Source organism: Hemitrygon akajei, chromosome 6 (genome assembly GCF_048418815.1).
Source record: "Hemitrygon akajei chromosome 6, sHemAka1.3, whole genome shotgun sequence".
Lineage (NCBI taxonomy): Eukaryota > Metazoa > Chordata > Chondrichthyes > Myliobatiformes > Dasyatidae > Hemitrygon > Hemitrygon akajei.
The window spans coordinates 9,962,109-9,979,547 of NC_133129.1; the positions used below are offsets into that span (position 1 = coordinate 9,962,109).

The 17,439-nt window shown below is 43.6% G+C and overlaps 1 protein-coding gene across 1 annotated transcript in view; it reads left to right on the forward strand.

Moving 5' to 3' along the window:
* cplane1 (ciliogenesis and planar polarity effector 1) overlaps window positions 1-17,439 on the forward strand; it is a 349,043-nt gene that overhangs the window by 197,865 nt on the left and 133,739 nt on the right. The window contains exon 29 of the mRNA XM_073047849.1: window positions 8,156-8,286. Within this exon, the coding sequence (XP_072903950.1) occupies window positions 8,156-8,286 (131 nt within the window). The remainder of the gene's footprint in view (window positions 1-8,155; window positions 8,287-17,439) is intronic.

Below are 17,439 nucleotides of genomic sequence, written 5' to 3' on the forward strand. Positions count from 1 at the left end.
TCTCACACCATCACACCATCGCACGATCCTGTCTAGTCTACTCCTTGGAATATATGTCCCCCTTCCCGGCTTTGACTGGTTCTCACACCATCGCACGATCCTGTCTAGTCTACTCCTTGGAACACGTGTCCCCCTTCCCGGCCTTGACTGGTTCTCACACCATCACACCATCGCACGATCCTGTCTAGTCTACTCCTTGGAATATGTGTCCCCCTTCCCGGCCGTGACTGGTTCTCACACCATCGCACGATCCTGTCTAGTCTACTCCTTGGAACACGTGTCCCCCTTCCCGGCCTTGACTGGTTCTCACACCATCGCACGATCCTGTCTAGTCTACTCCTTGGAATATGTGTCCCCCTCCCCGGCTTTGACTGGTTCTCACACCATCACACCATCGCACGATCCTGTCTAGTCTACTCCTTGGAACACGTGTCCCCCTTCCCGGCTTTGACTGGTTCTCACACCATCACACCATCGCACGATCCTGTCTAGTCTACTCCTTGGAATACGGGTCCCCCTTCCCGGCTTTGACTGGTTCTCACACCATCACACCATCGCACGATCCTGTCTAGTCTACTCCTTGGAACACGTGTCCCCCTTCCCGGCTTTGACTGGTTCTCACACCATCACACCATCGCACGGTCCTGTCTAGTCTACTCCTTGGAACACGTGTCCCCCTTCCCGGCCTTGACTGGTTCTCACACCATCACACCATCGCACGATCCTGTCTAGTCTACTCCTTGGAGCACGTGTCCCCCTTCCCGGCTTTGACTGGTTCTCACACCATCGCACGATCCTGTCAAGTCTACTCCTTGGAACACGTGTCCCCCTTCCCGGCTTTGACTGGTTCTCACACCATCACACCATCGCACGACCCTGTCTAGTCTACTCCTTGGAACACGTGTCCCCCTTCCCGGCTTTGACTGGTTCTCACACCATCACACGATCCTGTCTAGTCTACTCCTTGGAACACGTGTCCCCCTTCCCGGCTTTGACTGGTTCTCACACCATCACACCATCGCACGATCCTGTCTAGTCTACTCCTTGGAACACGTGTCCCCCTTCCCGGCTTTGACTGGTTCTCACACCATCGCACGATCCTGTCTAGTCTACTCCTTGGAATATGTGTCCCCCTTCCCGGCCTTGACTGGTTCTCACACCATCGCACGATCCTGTCTAGTCTACTCCTTGGAACACGTGTCCCCCTTCCCGGCTTTGACTGGTTCTCACACCATCGCACGATCCTGTCTAGTCTACTCCTTGGAACACGTGTCCCCCTTCCCGGCTTTGACTGGTTATCACACCATCACACCATCGCACGATCCTGTCTAGTCTACTCCTTGGAATATGTGTCCCCCTTCCCGGCCTTGACTGGTTCTCACACCATCGCACGATCCTGTCTAGTCTACTCCTTGGAACACGTGTCCCCCTTCCCGGCTTTGACTGGTTATCACACCATCACACCATCGCACAATCCTGTCTAGTCTACTCCTTGGAATATGTGTCCCCCTTCCCGGCCTTGACTGGTTCTCACACCATCGCACGATCCTGTCTAGTCTACTCCTTGGAACACGTGTCTCCCTTCCCGGCTTTGACTGGTCCCCATACCATCGCACGATCCTGTCTAGTCTACTCCTTGGAATATGTGTCCCCCTTCCCGGCTTTGACTGGTTCTCACACCATCGCACGATCCTGTCTAGTCTACTCCTTGGAATATGTGTCCCCCTTCCCGGCCTTGACTGGTTATCACACCATCACACGATCCTGTCTAGTCTACTCCTTGGAACACGTGTCTCCCTTCCCGGCTTTGACTGGTCCCCATACCATCACACCACTCCACGATCCCATCTACCACCATTATCTCTACACGCTTACTTTCATTGTTAGCTACATTCTTAAGGCACTGATGTGTTCAATAGTACAGAGACAATACAGAGATTATATTCTGGCCAATAAGTTGGATACATAGCAAATAGCAAACACAAGGCTGGCCAGATAGTTCTGGCCACACAGCAAACGATGCAACTTTATTCTTCAATAAGAAGTGGCAACTGAAATACAATGTTGGAAAGTGTGTGGTCATACACTTTGGTGGAAGAAATAAATAGGCAGACTTATTTAGATGGGGAAGGAATTCAAAATGCAGTGATACAAAGGGATTTTAGATTCCTTGTGCAGGATACCCTAAAGGTTAACCTCCAGGTTGAGTCAGTGATGCAGAAGGCACATGCAATGTTGGCATTCATTTCTAGATATGATGTTGAAGCTAGATATGGCACTCATGAGACCACACTTGGAGTATTGTGTGCAGTTTTGAGCTCCTTATTTTAGAAAGGATATACTGACATTGGAGAGGGTTCAAAGAAGATTCACAAGATTGATTCCAGGAATGAAAGGGTTACCATAAGAGGAACGTCTAGCAGCTCTTGGGCTGTATTCCCTGGAGTTCAGGAAAATGAGGGAGGATTTTATTGAAACATTCCAAATGTTAAAAGACCTGAACAGATTAGATATAACAATGTTATTTCCCATGTTAGGGGAGTCTAGGACAAGAGGGTGTAACTTCAGGATTTAGAACAGAGATGTGGAGAAATTAGTTCAGTCAGAGGGCGGTAAATCTGTGTAAATCTTGACCTCCACAGCCGCTTGTGGCAACAAAGTCATTGGGTGCATTTAAGGCAGAGATAGATAGGTTCTTGATTAGCCAGGGCATCAAAGTGTATGGGGTGAAAGCAGGGGAGTGGGGATGACGGGAAGAATTGGATCAGCCCACGATTGAATGGCGGAGCAGACTCGATGGGCCGAATGGCCTACTTCTGCTGTTATATCTTATGGTCTTATGAGAGGCAGGAAGTGAATGGGCAAGTGAAGCATTTCCATCACATGAAGGATATGTGCCAGGAGGAAGATTAGTGAAGAAGAACGAATGGACAAGGGAATCACGGAGAATGGGGGAGAGGTAAAGATGGTGTTTGGTGGTAGGGTCCTGTCGAAAAGTGGTGGAAGTTGCAGAGAATAATGTGTTGGATGCGGGGGCTCATGATGTGGTAGGAAAGGACAAGAGGAACTCTTTCCTTGTTAAAGCAGTAGAAAGATTGGATGAGCACAGATGTCTGAGAAATGGAGGAGATGCAGGTGAGAGCAGCATCAATGGTGGAGGAAGACGAACCCTGCTCTTTGACGAAGGAGGACATATCTGATGTCCTGGAAAGGAAAGCCTCATCCTGTGATAGAGACGAAGGAACTGAGAAAAGGGAAAGGCATTTTTACTGACTACGTAGTGGGAAGAGTTAAAGTCAAGATAGCCATGGGAATCGGTAGATTTATCAGTTGACAATTGTCTCCAGAGATGGAGACAGGTTGAGAAAGGGGAGAGTTTTGTCAGAAATGGACAAAGTGAATTTCATGGCAGGGTGGAAGTTGGAGCCAAAGTTGATGTAGTTGACAGCAATGCAGACATAGAGTCATAGAAAAGTACAGCACAGAAACAGGCCCTTCAGTCCAACTAGGCAGTACTCAACCATTTAAACTGCCTACTGCCATCGACCTGCAATGGGACTGTATCCCTCCACACCCCTATCATCCACGTACCTATCCGAACTTGGCTTAAATATTGAAATCAAGTTCATGTGCACCACTTGCGCTGACAGCTCATTCCACACTCTCACGGCCCTCTGATTGAAGTTTCCCTCATGATCCCCTTAAACTTTTCACCATTCACCCTTAACCCATGGTCTCAAATTGTAGTCCTACTAAAATTCAGTGGAAAAAGCTTGCTTGCGTTTTCCTAATCTATACTCCTCGTAATTTTGTATATCTCTATCAATGTCCCCTCTGTCTTCTAAGTACAAGGAATAAAGTCCTAACCTATTCAGTCTTTCCTTATCAGGTCCTCCAGTCCAGCAATATCCTTGTATTGGCCAATTCTCTGGATGCTTTCAAGAAGGCGCTAGATAGGTATCTTATGGATAGGGGAATCAAGGGATATGGGGACAAGGCAGGAACCGGGTATTGATAGTAGATGATCAGCCATGATCTCAGAATGGCGGTGCAGGCTCAAAGGGCCGAATGGTCTACTTCTGCACCTATTGTCTATAAATTTTCTCTGCTCTCTTTCAACCTTATTTATATCTTTCCTGTAGGTAGGTGATCTGTAGGTGCTGAGACCGTTTCTTTTTATGCTGTATATCAATGATTTAGATGATGGAATAGATGGCTTTGTTGCCAGATTTGCAAATGATATGAAGATTGGTGGAGGGGCAGGTAGTGTTGAGGAAACAGAAAGGCTGCAGAAGGACTTAGATTAAGAGAATGGGCAAGAGAGTGCTAGATGAAATACAATGTTGGAAAATGCATGGTCATGCACTGTGGCAGTAGAAATAACTGTGCAGACTGTTTTCTAAACGGAGAGAAAATCCAAAAATCTGAGATGCAAAGGGACTTGGGAGTCCTTGTGCAGAACAACCTAAAGGTTAACTTGCAGGTAGAGTTAGAGGTGAGGAAGGCAAATACAATGTTAGCATTCATTTCAAAGGTCAAGAATATAAGAGCAGGGATATGAAACTGAGGCTTTATAAAGCACTGGTAAGGCCTCACCTAGAGTATTGTGAACAGTTTGGGCTCTTTATCTAAGACAAGATGTGTTGGCATTGAAGAGAGTTCAGTGGAGGTTCACAAGAATGATTCTGAGAATGAAAGGGTTATCATACGAGTCAAGTGTGATAGCTCTGCTCTGTACTCGCTGGATGAGGGGGGATCTCATTGAAACTTTCTGAATGTTGAAAGGTCTAGACAGAGTAGATGTGGAAAGGATGTTTCCCATGGTGGTGGGCCAAGGGGACATGGCCTCAGGATAGATGGGTGACCTTATAAAATGGAGCTGTGGAGAAATTTCTTCAGCCAGAGGATGGGGAATTTGTGGAATTTATTACCACAGGCAGCTGTGGAGGCCAGGTCATTGGGTGTATTGAAGCCAGAGCTTGATAGGTTCTAGATTGGACATGGCATCAAAGGTTACAAGAAGTCCAGGGAGTGGGGCTGAGGAGGGGGAAACAACGATCAGCAATGATTGAATGGCAGGTCAGACTCGATGGGCCAAATAGCCTAATTTTGCTCCTATGTCTTATGGTCAAAAACTGCACACAATGCTTCAAATTAGGCCTCACTGATGCCTTGTACATAACATCCCATCTCCTTACTCAATTTACTGCCTCGTCTTGGAATGCTGAGCAACTGAACCTGCTTGACCAACCTCCCAGGTGGGACCTTATCAAATACCTTGCTAAAGGCCATGAGGACAACATCCACTGCCTTGCTTTCATCCATTTTCCTAGTATCTTCCTCGTAAAACTCTACAAAACTGGTTAAACATGCTGATTGCTCCTACTCAGTCTATGTCTATTCAGATACCGATATATCCAGTCCGTTAGAATACCTTCCAATAACTTTCCCACTCCTGATGTCAGGCTTACTGGCCTGTAATTTCCTGGTTTATTTTTAGAGACGTTCTTAAACAGCAAAACAACATTAGCTATTGTCCAGTGCTGTGGTAACTCACCTGTTGCTAAGGATGTTTTGAATATCTCTGCTAGGGCCCCTGCAATTTCTGCACTTGCCTCCCACAGGGACTGAAGGAGCACCTTGTCAGGCCCTGAGGATTAATCCACCCTGATTTGCTCACAACAGCAAACATGTCCTCTTGTAATCTTTATAGGGTCAATGAAGTTGATTCTGCTTTGCCTTACAGATAGACTATGTGTCCATCTCCTGAGTAAATACAGGTGCAAAACATTAATTTAAGATCTCCCTCATCTCTTTTGGCTTCACACATGGATTACCATTCTGATCTTCCCAAGGACCAATTTTGTCCTTCACAATCCGTTTGCTCTTAACCTATCTGTAGGATCTCCTGGGCTTCTTCTTCACCTTGACTGCTTGGGAAAACTCATGCCTTATTTTAGCCCACCTGATTTCTTTCTTAAGTGTTCTCTCGAATTTCTTCCTCATTTGTTCCTACCTGCCTATATCTGCTATGCACCTCTTTTTTTACTTAACCATCACCTCAATATCTCTTGAAAACAAAGGCTCCCTAAACCTGTTGTTATCTTTACCTTTTATTCTGAAAAGCACATGCAAGCTTTTCTCAAAATTTCACACTTGAAGGGCTCCCACTTACCAAGAACACCTTTACCAGAAAGCAGATGGACCAGCCTTGCCAGATTTTTACTGATAGCATCAAAATTGGCCTTTCTCCAGTTTAGAATTTCAATCCATGGACCAGGTGTATCTTTTTGCATATTTACTTTGAAACTAATGGCATTACGATCACTAGATGCAAAGTTTCCCTACATAAACTCCTGTCACGTTCTCAATAGCAGATCAAGTATCATGCACTCTCTCATTAGGACTTCAACATACCGATTAAGAAAATTTTCCTGAATACATTTGACAAACTCTATCCCATATAGTCCATTTACAGTATGGGATTCCCAGTCAATATGTGGAAATTTAAAGTCACCTACTTTAAAAACCTTATGTTGCTTGCAACAGTCTGCAATCTATTGACAGATTTGTTCCTCTAAATTCCTAGAACTGTTGGGTGGTTTGTAACATAGCCCCATTAACATGGTCGTACCTTTCTTATTTCTCACTAGTCGAGTTCGCTAGCCTGGCCTGATGGAACACTGCCGTGACATTTTCCCTGACTAGTAAAGCCAGTGCTCCTCCTTTAATCCTTCCCACTCTGCCATGTCTAAAATAATGAAACCCCAGGATATTGAGCTGCCAATCTTACCCCTCTTGCAACCAAATCTCACTGATGGCTACAACATCATAATTCCATGTGTACATCCATGCCTTAAACTTATTTGCCTTATTTGCAATGCTTCTTGCATTGAAATATACACACACAGGACATTAGTCACACCATGCTCAACCTTTTGATACCTGAAGCAACACACACAAAATGCTGGTGGTACACAGCAGGCCAGGCAGCATCTATAGGAGAAGCACTGTCGATGTTTCGGGCCGAGACCCTTCGTCAGGACACTTTTGATACCTGAATTTGTTTGAGGTTTAAACAACATTTGCCTCCACAACCTGTCTATTTTCTGTTCTGGCACTCTGGTTCCCACCCCGCCCTCCACTGCAGATGCAAACTGTCTCTTCTGTATTAGTCCCACCTTCCTTGAAAGAGAGCCCAATGATCCAAAAATCTGATGCCCTCCCTCCTATACCAACTCCTTAGCCACGTGTTAAACTGTATAATCTTCCTATTTCTGGCCTCAGTAGCACGTGGCATGGGCAGCAATCCTGAGATCATAACCCTGGTGGCCACTTATCATTCTTCATACCTATGTCATTGGTACCTGCATGGACCACGACCTCTGGCTGTTCGCCCTCCCACTTAAGAGTGCTGACTTGATTCAAGATGTCCCAGACCCAGGTATTGTATTGTACCATCTGGGAATGTTGTTCTCGTCCACAGAACCCCCTTTTTGTTCCCCTAATTACAAATTCCCTGCCAGCACAGCTCACCTCTTCTTTCCCCTTTCCCTTCTGAGTCACAGAGCCAGACTCAACATTAGACCTGACCACTGTGAGCTTTCCTCACGCTCACCCTGTGGTCCTGACAGAAATGGTGGCTCCGTACTGCTCAGTTCCATTGATGTTGGCTGGTCCTAAGTCAGACTCGGTGACCCTAACAGTGACACTGGTGAACTGAGCCCAGAGGTCGAGACTCAAAGGTCAGAGGCCCGATGTCTGCGAGTCCAGACTAGAGGCTGGAGATTGGAGACCTGTTAGCCTGAGAGTCCCACGCTGAGGACTGGAGGCGCGGAGCTGACGAGCCTATGCTGCGGTTGGAGGGCTGTCTGTGTGTGTGGCAAAGAGACTTGTTTTGCTAATGTTTTATGTTGTTATTGTTCTGCTGAACACTGTGGGCATGCTAAGTTTGTGCTGGAATGTGTGGCACATTGTAGGCACATCCTTTGACTGGTTGTTAATTCAAATGATGCATTTCACTGTATATTTTGATGTGCATGCGATAAATAAATGAATCAAATTCTGATCTGAAAATCTGATCGTCAGCAGTGTGCATAAGGACCTTGCCATCACAGAGTTGTTGTCCTGACTCAGGATCTTTACACACATGCAGGTGCCAAGCTCTCTACAGCCAGAGTGGACGCGGAGGATGAGGGGGAGCCAGGACTGTGGGCTTCCTTCAGCCCTTATATATCCATCAGCATCACGCCCAAGCCTAGGGCAAGGCTCAGAGACAGGGTCATGGTGAGTGTAATGATGCATGGGCAAAAGGGGAAATTTGCAGATAGGAAGCTGAGGGAACAGGAACTTTACATTGGATCCACCTCACCATCCCCATTCTCAGCAACTCAGTCCACTAATCCAAGTGGTGTGTCCCTCAGCTCACTGACCTATAAAAACATAGAAAATCTACAGCACAATACAGGCCCTTCGGCCCACAAAGTTGTGCCGAATATGTCCCTACCTTAGAAATTACTAGGCTTACCTATAACCCACACAAAATGCTGGTGGAACACAGCAGGCCAGGCAGCATCTATAAGGAGAAGCACTGTCAACGTTTCGGGCCGTGTCCTGATGAAGGGTCTCGGCCTGAAACATCGACAGTGCTTCTCCTTATAGATGCTGCCTGGCCTGCTGTGTTCCACCAGCATTTTGTGTGCGTTGTTTGAATTTCCAGCATCTGCAGATTTCCTCGCGTTTACCTATAACCCTCTATTTTACTAAGCTCCATGTACCTATCCAGGAATCTCTTAAAAGACCCTATCGTATCTGCCTCCATTACCGTTGCCAGCAGCCTATTCCACGCACTCTCCATTCTCTGAGTAAAAATCTTACCCCTGACATCTCCTCTGTACCCACACCCCAGCAGCTTAAACCTGTGTCCTCTTGTGTTAGCTATTTCAGCCCTGGGAAAAAGCCTCTGACTATCTACACAATGTGTCCCTCGTCATACGACATAGGAGCAGTACGAGGACAATCTGCCTATTGAGTCTGCTTCATCGTTCCATTATGGCTGGTTTATTATCACTCTCAATCTCATTTTTCTGCCTCCTTCCCATAACCTTTGATGCCCTGACTATCAACCTCTGCTTTAAATATACTCATTGACAGGGCCTGTACATGCGCTTGTGGCAATGAGTTCCACAGATTCATATCCTCTGTCTGAAGTAATTCCTCTTCATCTCTGTTGTAAATGGACGTCCCTCTGGTCTGAGGCTCTGCCATCTGGTCCTAGACACTCACATTATAGGAAACATTCTCCCTACATTCTCTCTATCCAGACCTTTCAATATTCCACATGTTTTAATGAGATTCCCTCTCATTTTTCTTAACTCCAGTGAGTAAGGGTGCAGAGTCATATGTTAACCCTTTAATTCCAAGAGCCATTCTTGTGAACCTCCTCTGGACCCTCTCCAATGCCAACACATCTTTTCTTAGTTAAGGGGCTCAAAGCTGCTCACAATGCTACAAATGCAGTCTGACCAATGTCTTATAAAGTTTCAGCATTACTTCATTGCTTTCATATTCTAGTCCTCTTGAAATGAATTCTAACATTGCAGCTGCTTTTCTTACCACTGACTCAACCTGAAAGTTAACCTTTACTGAATCCTGCACAGGACTCCCAAGACCCTTTGCTCCTTTGATTTTAAATGTTTTCTCCATTTAGAAAATAATCTCCGGCTTTATTCCTTCTACCAAAGAACATAACTGTACACTTCCCAACACTTTATTCCATCTGCCACTTCTTTGCCCACTCTCTGAATTTGTTTAAGTCCTTCTGCAGAATCCCTGTTTCCTCAACACTACTTGTCCCTCCACCTATCTTCATATTGTCCACAAAGCTATCAATTCTGTCGTCCAAATCATTCACGTATAACGTGAAAGAAGCGGTCCCAACACTGATCCTTCTGAAACTCTGCTGCTCAATGGCAGCCAACTAAAAAATGCCCCTTTTATTTCACTCTTTATTTCCTGCCAATCTTCTAGCCATATTATAATCTTTCCAGTAATACCATAAGCATCCTCATTTGTGACCTTGTCAAAGGCCTTCTGAAAATCACAATATTTGCTGACTTACTTTGTCTATCCTGCTTGTTATTTCTTCAAAGTATTCCAACGTATTTGTCAGGCAAGATTTCTCCTTAAGGATAGCTTATTTTATCATGTACCTGCAAGTACCCTAAAACCTCAACCTCAATAATGGACTCCAATATCTTCCCAACCACTGAAGTCAGGCTAATTGGCCTATAATTTCCTTTCTTCTGCCTCCTTCCCTTCTTAAAAAGTAAAGTGACATTTGCAATTTTCCAGAACCATTCCAGAAACTATTGATTGTTGAAAGATCATTACTAATGCCTCCATATTCTCTTTAGCCACCTTTTTCAGAACCCTGGGGTGTAGTCCATCCGGTGCAGGTGACTTATCTACCTTCAGACTTGTCAGCTTCCCAAACACCTTCTTCTTAGTAATAGCAACAACGTACACTTTTGCCCCCTGACTCTCTTGAATTTCTGGCATACGGCTGATGTCTTCCACAGTGAAGAATGACACAAAATACTTATTACAATCTTCCACCATTTCTTTGTCCTCCACAACTACTTTTGTAGCTTCATTATCCAGCATTCTGATATACACTCTCGCCTTTCTTTTATATTTGAAAATACTTTTGGTATCTTCTTTTATATTATTAGCTAGATTCCCTTAATGTTATATCTTTTCTCTCCTTATGGCATTTTTAGTTGCCTTCTGTTGGTTTTAAAAGCTTCCCAATCCTCTAACTTCCCACTAATTTCTGCTTATTTATATCTTTTGCTTTAATGCTGTCTTTGACTTTCCTTGTCATTCACGGTTGCACCATTCTTCCTTTAGAATTCTTCTTCATCTTTGGGATGTATCTATCCCGCACCTTCCAGATTATCCCCAGAAACTCCAGCCATTGTTGTTCTGCCACCATCCCTGCTCGAGCTCCTTTCCAATCAACTTTGGCCAGCTCTTCTCTCATGCCTCTGTGATTCCTTGTCCTCCACTGTAATACTGAAACATCTGATTTTATTTTTTCCCTCTCAAACTGCAGGGAGAATTCTGTCATATTGTGGTCAATGCTTCCTATGGGTTCCTTTACTTTAAGCTCCCCAAACAAAATAGGTTTATTACACAACACCCAATCCAGAAGTGCCTTTCCCCAAGTGGGCTCAACCACAAGCTACTCTAAAAAGCCACCTCATGGGCATTTTACAAATTCTCTCTCCTGGGATCCAGCGCTAACCTGATTTTCCCAGTCTACCTGCATATTGAAATCCCCGTGACTATTGGAACATTGCTCTTTTGATATGCCTTTCTATCTCCCATTGTAATTTGTAGCCCACATCTTGGCTACTGTTTGATAGCTTGTATTTCAAGTTCAAGTTAAATTTAATTATCATTTAACAGGTTTGTTAGACAATATTTTCCCTTAAAACCATGCTGACTTTGTCCTGTATTGTCCTGTGTCACCAAGTACTCCATAACCTCATCCTTAACAATTGACTCCAACACCTTCCCAACCACTGAGGTTGGGCTGACTGGTCTATAATTTCCTTTCTGCTCCTTTCCTCCTTCCTTGAGTGGACTGACATTTGCAATTTTCCAGTCCTCTGGCACCAATGCCAGAGTCCAATGATTTTTGAAAGATCATTGCTAATGCCGCCACATTCTCTAACACTACCTCTTTCAGAACCCTAGGGTGCATTTCATCTGGCCCAGGTGACTTATGTACCTTAGGTTTTTCAGCTTTTTGAGCACCTTCTCCCTTGTAACAGTAACTGCACTCACTTCTCTTCCTTCACACACTACAACATCTGGCACACTGCTAGTGTCTTCCACAGTGAAGACTAATGCAAAATACTCATTTAGTTCATCTGCCATCTCCTTGTGCCCTGTTATTATTTCTCCTGCCTCATTTTCTAGTGGTCTTATATCCACTCACATCTCTCTTTTATTTTTTACATACTTGAAAAGCTTTTGCTATCCACTTTGATATTGTTTGCTATCTTGCTTTCGTATTTCATCTTTTCCCTCCTAATGATTCCTTTAGTTGCTCTCTAGGTTTTAAAAATTTTCCCAACCTCTGTCTTCCCACTAATTTTTGCTTTGTTTTATGCCCTTTCTTTTGTTTTTTACATTAACTTTGACTTCCCTTGTCAGCTATGGTTGACTATTTTGCCATTTGTGTATCACTTCATTTTTGGAATACATCTGTCCTGCATCTTCCTCATTTTTCCCAGAAACTCAAGACATTGCTGCTCTGCTGTCACCCCTGCCAGCAGCTCCTTCCAGCAATTTACTTCGGCCAACTCCTCTCTCATATCACTGTAATTTCACTTACTCCACTAAAATACTGCTATGTCAGACTTTACCTTCTCCCTATCAAATTTTAGGTTGAACTTAATCATATTGAGATCACTGCCTCCACAAGGTTCTTTTACCTTAAACTTCCTAATTACCTCCAGTTCATTACATAACACCCAATCCAGTTTAGCTGAACCTGTAGTAGGCTCAACAACAAATTGCTTGAAAAAGCCATCTCGTAGGTAATCAACAAACTCACTCTCTTGAGAACCATTCCAACCTGATTTTCCCAATCGACCTGCATGTTGAAATTTCCTGTGACAATCATCACGCCTTTTCTATTTCCTGTTGTAAACTGTGGTCCACATCCCAGCTACTGTTGGAAGACCTGTACATAACTGCCATCAGAGTCCACTTACCCTTGCAGTTTCTTAATTCAAACCACAAGAATTCAACATCTTCCGATCCTATCACATCTTTCCACTGATTTGATGCCATTCTTTACCAGTAGAGTCACACCACCCCCTCTGCCTACCTTCCTAACCCTCTGATACAACGTGTAACCTTGGACATTCAGCTCCCAACTACAACCATCCTTCAGCCACGATTCAGTGATGGCCACAACATCATACCTGGCAATCAGTAATAGTGCAACAAGATCATCTACGTTATTTCTTATACTCTGTGCATTGAGATATAACACTTTGAGTACTGTATTTGCTACCCTTTTTGACTTTGCATTCCTAATGCACTGATGTTCACCTTGCTGGATGCAATTATGTCCTATCATCTGCCTGCCCTTCCTGACAGTCTGACTGCACACTGTCCTTGCTTTTTTACCATCCCTCCTATCCTGAGTTCCTTCATTCCGCTTCCCATCCCGCTCCACAACAACTCTAACAAGCTTGCCCATGAGAATATTGGCCCCCTTTGGGTTCAGGTGCAACCTGTCTCTTTTGTACAGGTCATACCTCCCCCAGAAGAGATTCCAATGATCAAAGAACCTGAAGCCCTGCCCTCTGCACCAGCTTCTTAACCACACATTTATCTACCAAATCATCTTATTCTTCGCCTCACTGGCGCATGACAGAGCTAGCAATCCACAGCTTACTACCCTAGAAGTCCTGTTTTCCAGCTTACTACCTCGTTCCCTATATTCTTTCTTCAAGAGCTGCTCCCATTTCCTACCTATGTCACTGGTACCAATATTTCACTACTTCTGGCTGCTCACAAAGAAACATTTTGTGCAGCAGCTTTTGAACAGCCAATGCACTTCACTGTGAAGAAGCTAGCGTCCAAACCCTTCATCGTTATCTTGGCATAACTGGTGAAATATTCTGCTGTTTAATAGATGAGCTTTAATTGTGTTGATAGCAAGTATTACAGGAGTCATGCCTGAAAAAAGTCACTGGTTGAGGTTTCTGGTTGCGAGATGTTGATGATGAATTACACAATGGATTAAAAACAGATCTGAAATTTCTTTTTTCATAAATGCTACTAAACCAGTATGGTGACCTGTTGTATATGGTGCTCCATCTGTTGCACAAGAAATTGTGTTCCTAATTGGAATAATTTCATCCTAAGTATACGTTTTGAATATGTCATAGATTGATTATCTGTTGATAATTGTTTTTCTCTTTTTACAAAAGAGAATCTCTTAATAAACTTTTCCATTTTTGATAAACAGTGGATATGCCTCGTCATCTCACACAGTGACTAATCCAATTGTATCCCATATTCTGATTTTTGTAGATCTGTGCGTAGTTGATACTCAATGTCTTCCCTCATTTTGTCAACATGATGAGCTACAGAGTTATTACAGAGGGATTGATTTTAAAATACTGGTATCCATTTTGGGAACAGTGCTGAGCTCTTCTGATGCAGCAAGCATTATTAATCTCTCACCAACTATATGAGATTTTCCCCACTTCGCTATCATTTTGGAAATGTTATAAGAAGCAATGAGACCACTATCAAGGTCATTTTTAGCTTCTTGGTTAATGACTCGAGTGTGCAATACTTTCAGATGTTTCATCTTCTGGAACTGAGTAATACCATAAGTAGCCTTTTCAGGGTGTCTTGTACGGAAATGTTCCGCAATCTTGCTGGTTTAATGGCTTCATTAGACAGTACAGTATTACAAATAAGACACATGGGGTATTGCTGATCGGATGGGAACAGAATATAACCATACTCCTGGTAGGTAACGTTGTAGTGACGCACTTTCTGTAGTTAATGTTTCTGAGCAGGATTAGAATTCAAGGCTTCACCACCTTCAGACTCAGAGAGATCGTGCCGTACGCATTTATCATTAATTGGGCTAAATTAACACAATTAACACAAATTGGGAATGCCAAATGGATATTAACGACAGCAGTGAGTTGATATGGATAGGATGATGGTAGTGAATGCAAAGGAACGGGAAGGTGAAGATGAAGACGATTACAACAGCGAAAATTACATTGATAACGATTCAGATTGGAATCTGAATGTTGGTGGGTATAGAGCTGGTGTTCAGCAATTATTCCAATTGACCAATCACATAAGATCTCATAATGCCCAAAGGTGATACTTGACCACACATATGAAGCCAAGGTTGCTTTGAACTCCTCAAGAGCAACACTTGGGATCAGCAGGTTCATTGGCTCTGTTTCACCATTTGGTTCTGGCCAGCGCTGTATTATTGTGCAACCTGTTTTCTGTAAGTCTGTCGAAAAAGTTGAGAGGTGTACTTTATTACCAGCTGTTAAATTGTATTAACTCGTTCAGTGCCCTGAGTCAAGGGGAACTGTTGGACACTGTGGTTGCTAATTTATGCGTCCCTAATAATTTCTGTTTGGTAAGGTCGGACGAGATTGCCGAATTTCAGATGTGTTTTGACAATGAGTGCTCACGGCCTGCAGAGCTAGTGATTCCTGTGTTCCAGAGTCTCATCCTTTTTTTGTAATAATGATTGGTCAGGACTCGTGCCTCAAGTTAGGGTGCAGCCCCCCTCCCCCCGCTGAGAATCTTTAGCGTCCCCCAATGACTTCTGTTTCCCCTAACGTCCCCTTAGACACATAGCTGCCCCCATTGGGAATCACTGTTTTATATTCTAGTCCTCTTGAAATGAATGCAAACATCATATTTGCCTTCCTAACACAGACTGAACCTACAAATTAACTTTTAGGGAATCCTGCACAAGGACTCCCAAGTACCTTTACGTTTCAGTTTGTTTGCATTTTCTCACCATTTAGAAAATGCCAACCCTTTCATTTCTTCTACCAAAGTGCATGACCATACACTTCCCAACACTGTATTCCATCTGCCATTTCTTTGCCCATTCTCCTAATCTGTCTAAGTCATTCTGTAGCCTCTCTGCTTCCTGAAAACTATCTGCTCCTCTACTTATCTTCATGTTGTCTGCAAACTTTGCAACAAAGCCATCAATTCCATTACCCAAATCATTGACATAATGCAAAAAGAATCAGTCCCAACACAGACACCAGTAGTCACCGGCAGCCTATCAGAAAAGGCTCCCTTTATTCCTGCACTTTGCCTCCTGCCAATCAGACAGTCTTTTATCCATGCTAGAATCTTTCCTGTAATACTATGGGCTCATAGCTTTTTAAGCAGCCTCATGTGTTGCACCATGTGAAAGGCCTTCTGAAAATCCAAGTACACAACATCAACCGATTCTCCTTTGTCTATTTCTTCAAAGATTCCAACATATTTGTCAGGCAAGATTTTCCCTTGAGGAAACCATGCTGACTATGGCCTCTTTTATCATGTTCCACCAAGTACCCTGTGACCTCATCCTTCATAATCAACTCCAACATCCCCCAACCACTGAGATCAGACTAACTGGCCTATAGTTTCCTTTCTTCTGCCTCTCTCCATTCTTGAAGAGTGGAGTGACATTCACAATTTTTCAGTCTTTCAGAATGATTCCAGAATCTAGTGATTCTTGGAACATCATTACTAATGCCTCCACAATCTCTTCAGCCACCTCTTTCAGAACCCTGGGCTGTAAACCATCTGGTCCAGGTGACTTATCTACCTTCAGACATTTCATTTTCCCAAGAACCTTCCCTCTAGTCATGGCAACTCCACACACTTCGCCATTCTGCTAGTGTCTTCCATAGGGAAGACTGATGCAAAATGCTTATTCAGCTCGTCCACCATTTTGTTGTCCCCAATTACTACCTCTCCAGCATTGTTTTCCAGTGGTCCAATATTACTCTTATTTCTCTTTTACTCCATGTAAATGAAGAAACTTTTGTTATCCTCTTTAATATTATTGTCTAGCTTACTTTTGTATTCCATCTTTACTTAATAACTTTTTAGTTGTCTTTTGTTGATTTTTTTGAATACTTCTTGCTCTTTGGGATATATATATATATTCTATGCCTTCCTAATTGCTTCCAGAAATTCTAGGCATTTCTGCTCTAGTATCATCCCTGCCAGTGTTCCATTCCAAATAATTCTGGCCAGCTCCTCTCTCATGCCTCTGTAATTCCCTTTACTCCGCTGTAATACTGATACATCTGACTTTAGCTTCTTCTCAAATTTCAGGGTGAATTTGATCATATTATGATCACTTTTCCCCGGGGGTTCCTTTACCTTAAACTCTCTAATCCATTCTGGTTCATTGCACAACATTCAATCCAGAATAGTTGATTCTCTAATGGGCTGAAGCACAAGCTGCTCTAAAAAGCCATCTTGTAGGCACTCTAAAAATTCCTCGTCCTAGAATCCGGCACCAGCCTGATGTTTTCCAATCTACCTGCATATCTAACTCCCCTAACATTGCCCTTCTGGCATGCATTTTCTATCTCCAGTTGGAATTTGTAGGCCACATCCTTACAACTATTTGGGGCTCTGCATGCAACTCCTATCAGGTGTTTTTACCCTTGGAGTCCTTTAATTCTGTCCACAAAGATTCACCACCTTTTGACCCCATGTCACCTCTTTCTAATGATTTGGTTTCATTTTTTTTACCAACATAGCAACGGCACCCCCTCTGCGTTCCTACCTGTCCTTTTGATGCAATCTGTATCCTTCCAGCTATACTCTCCTTTCAGCCATGAT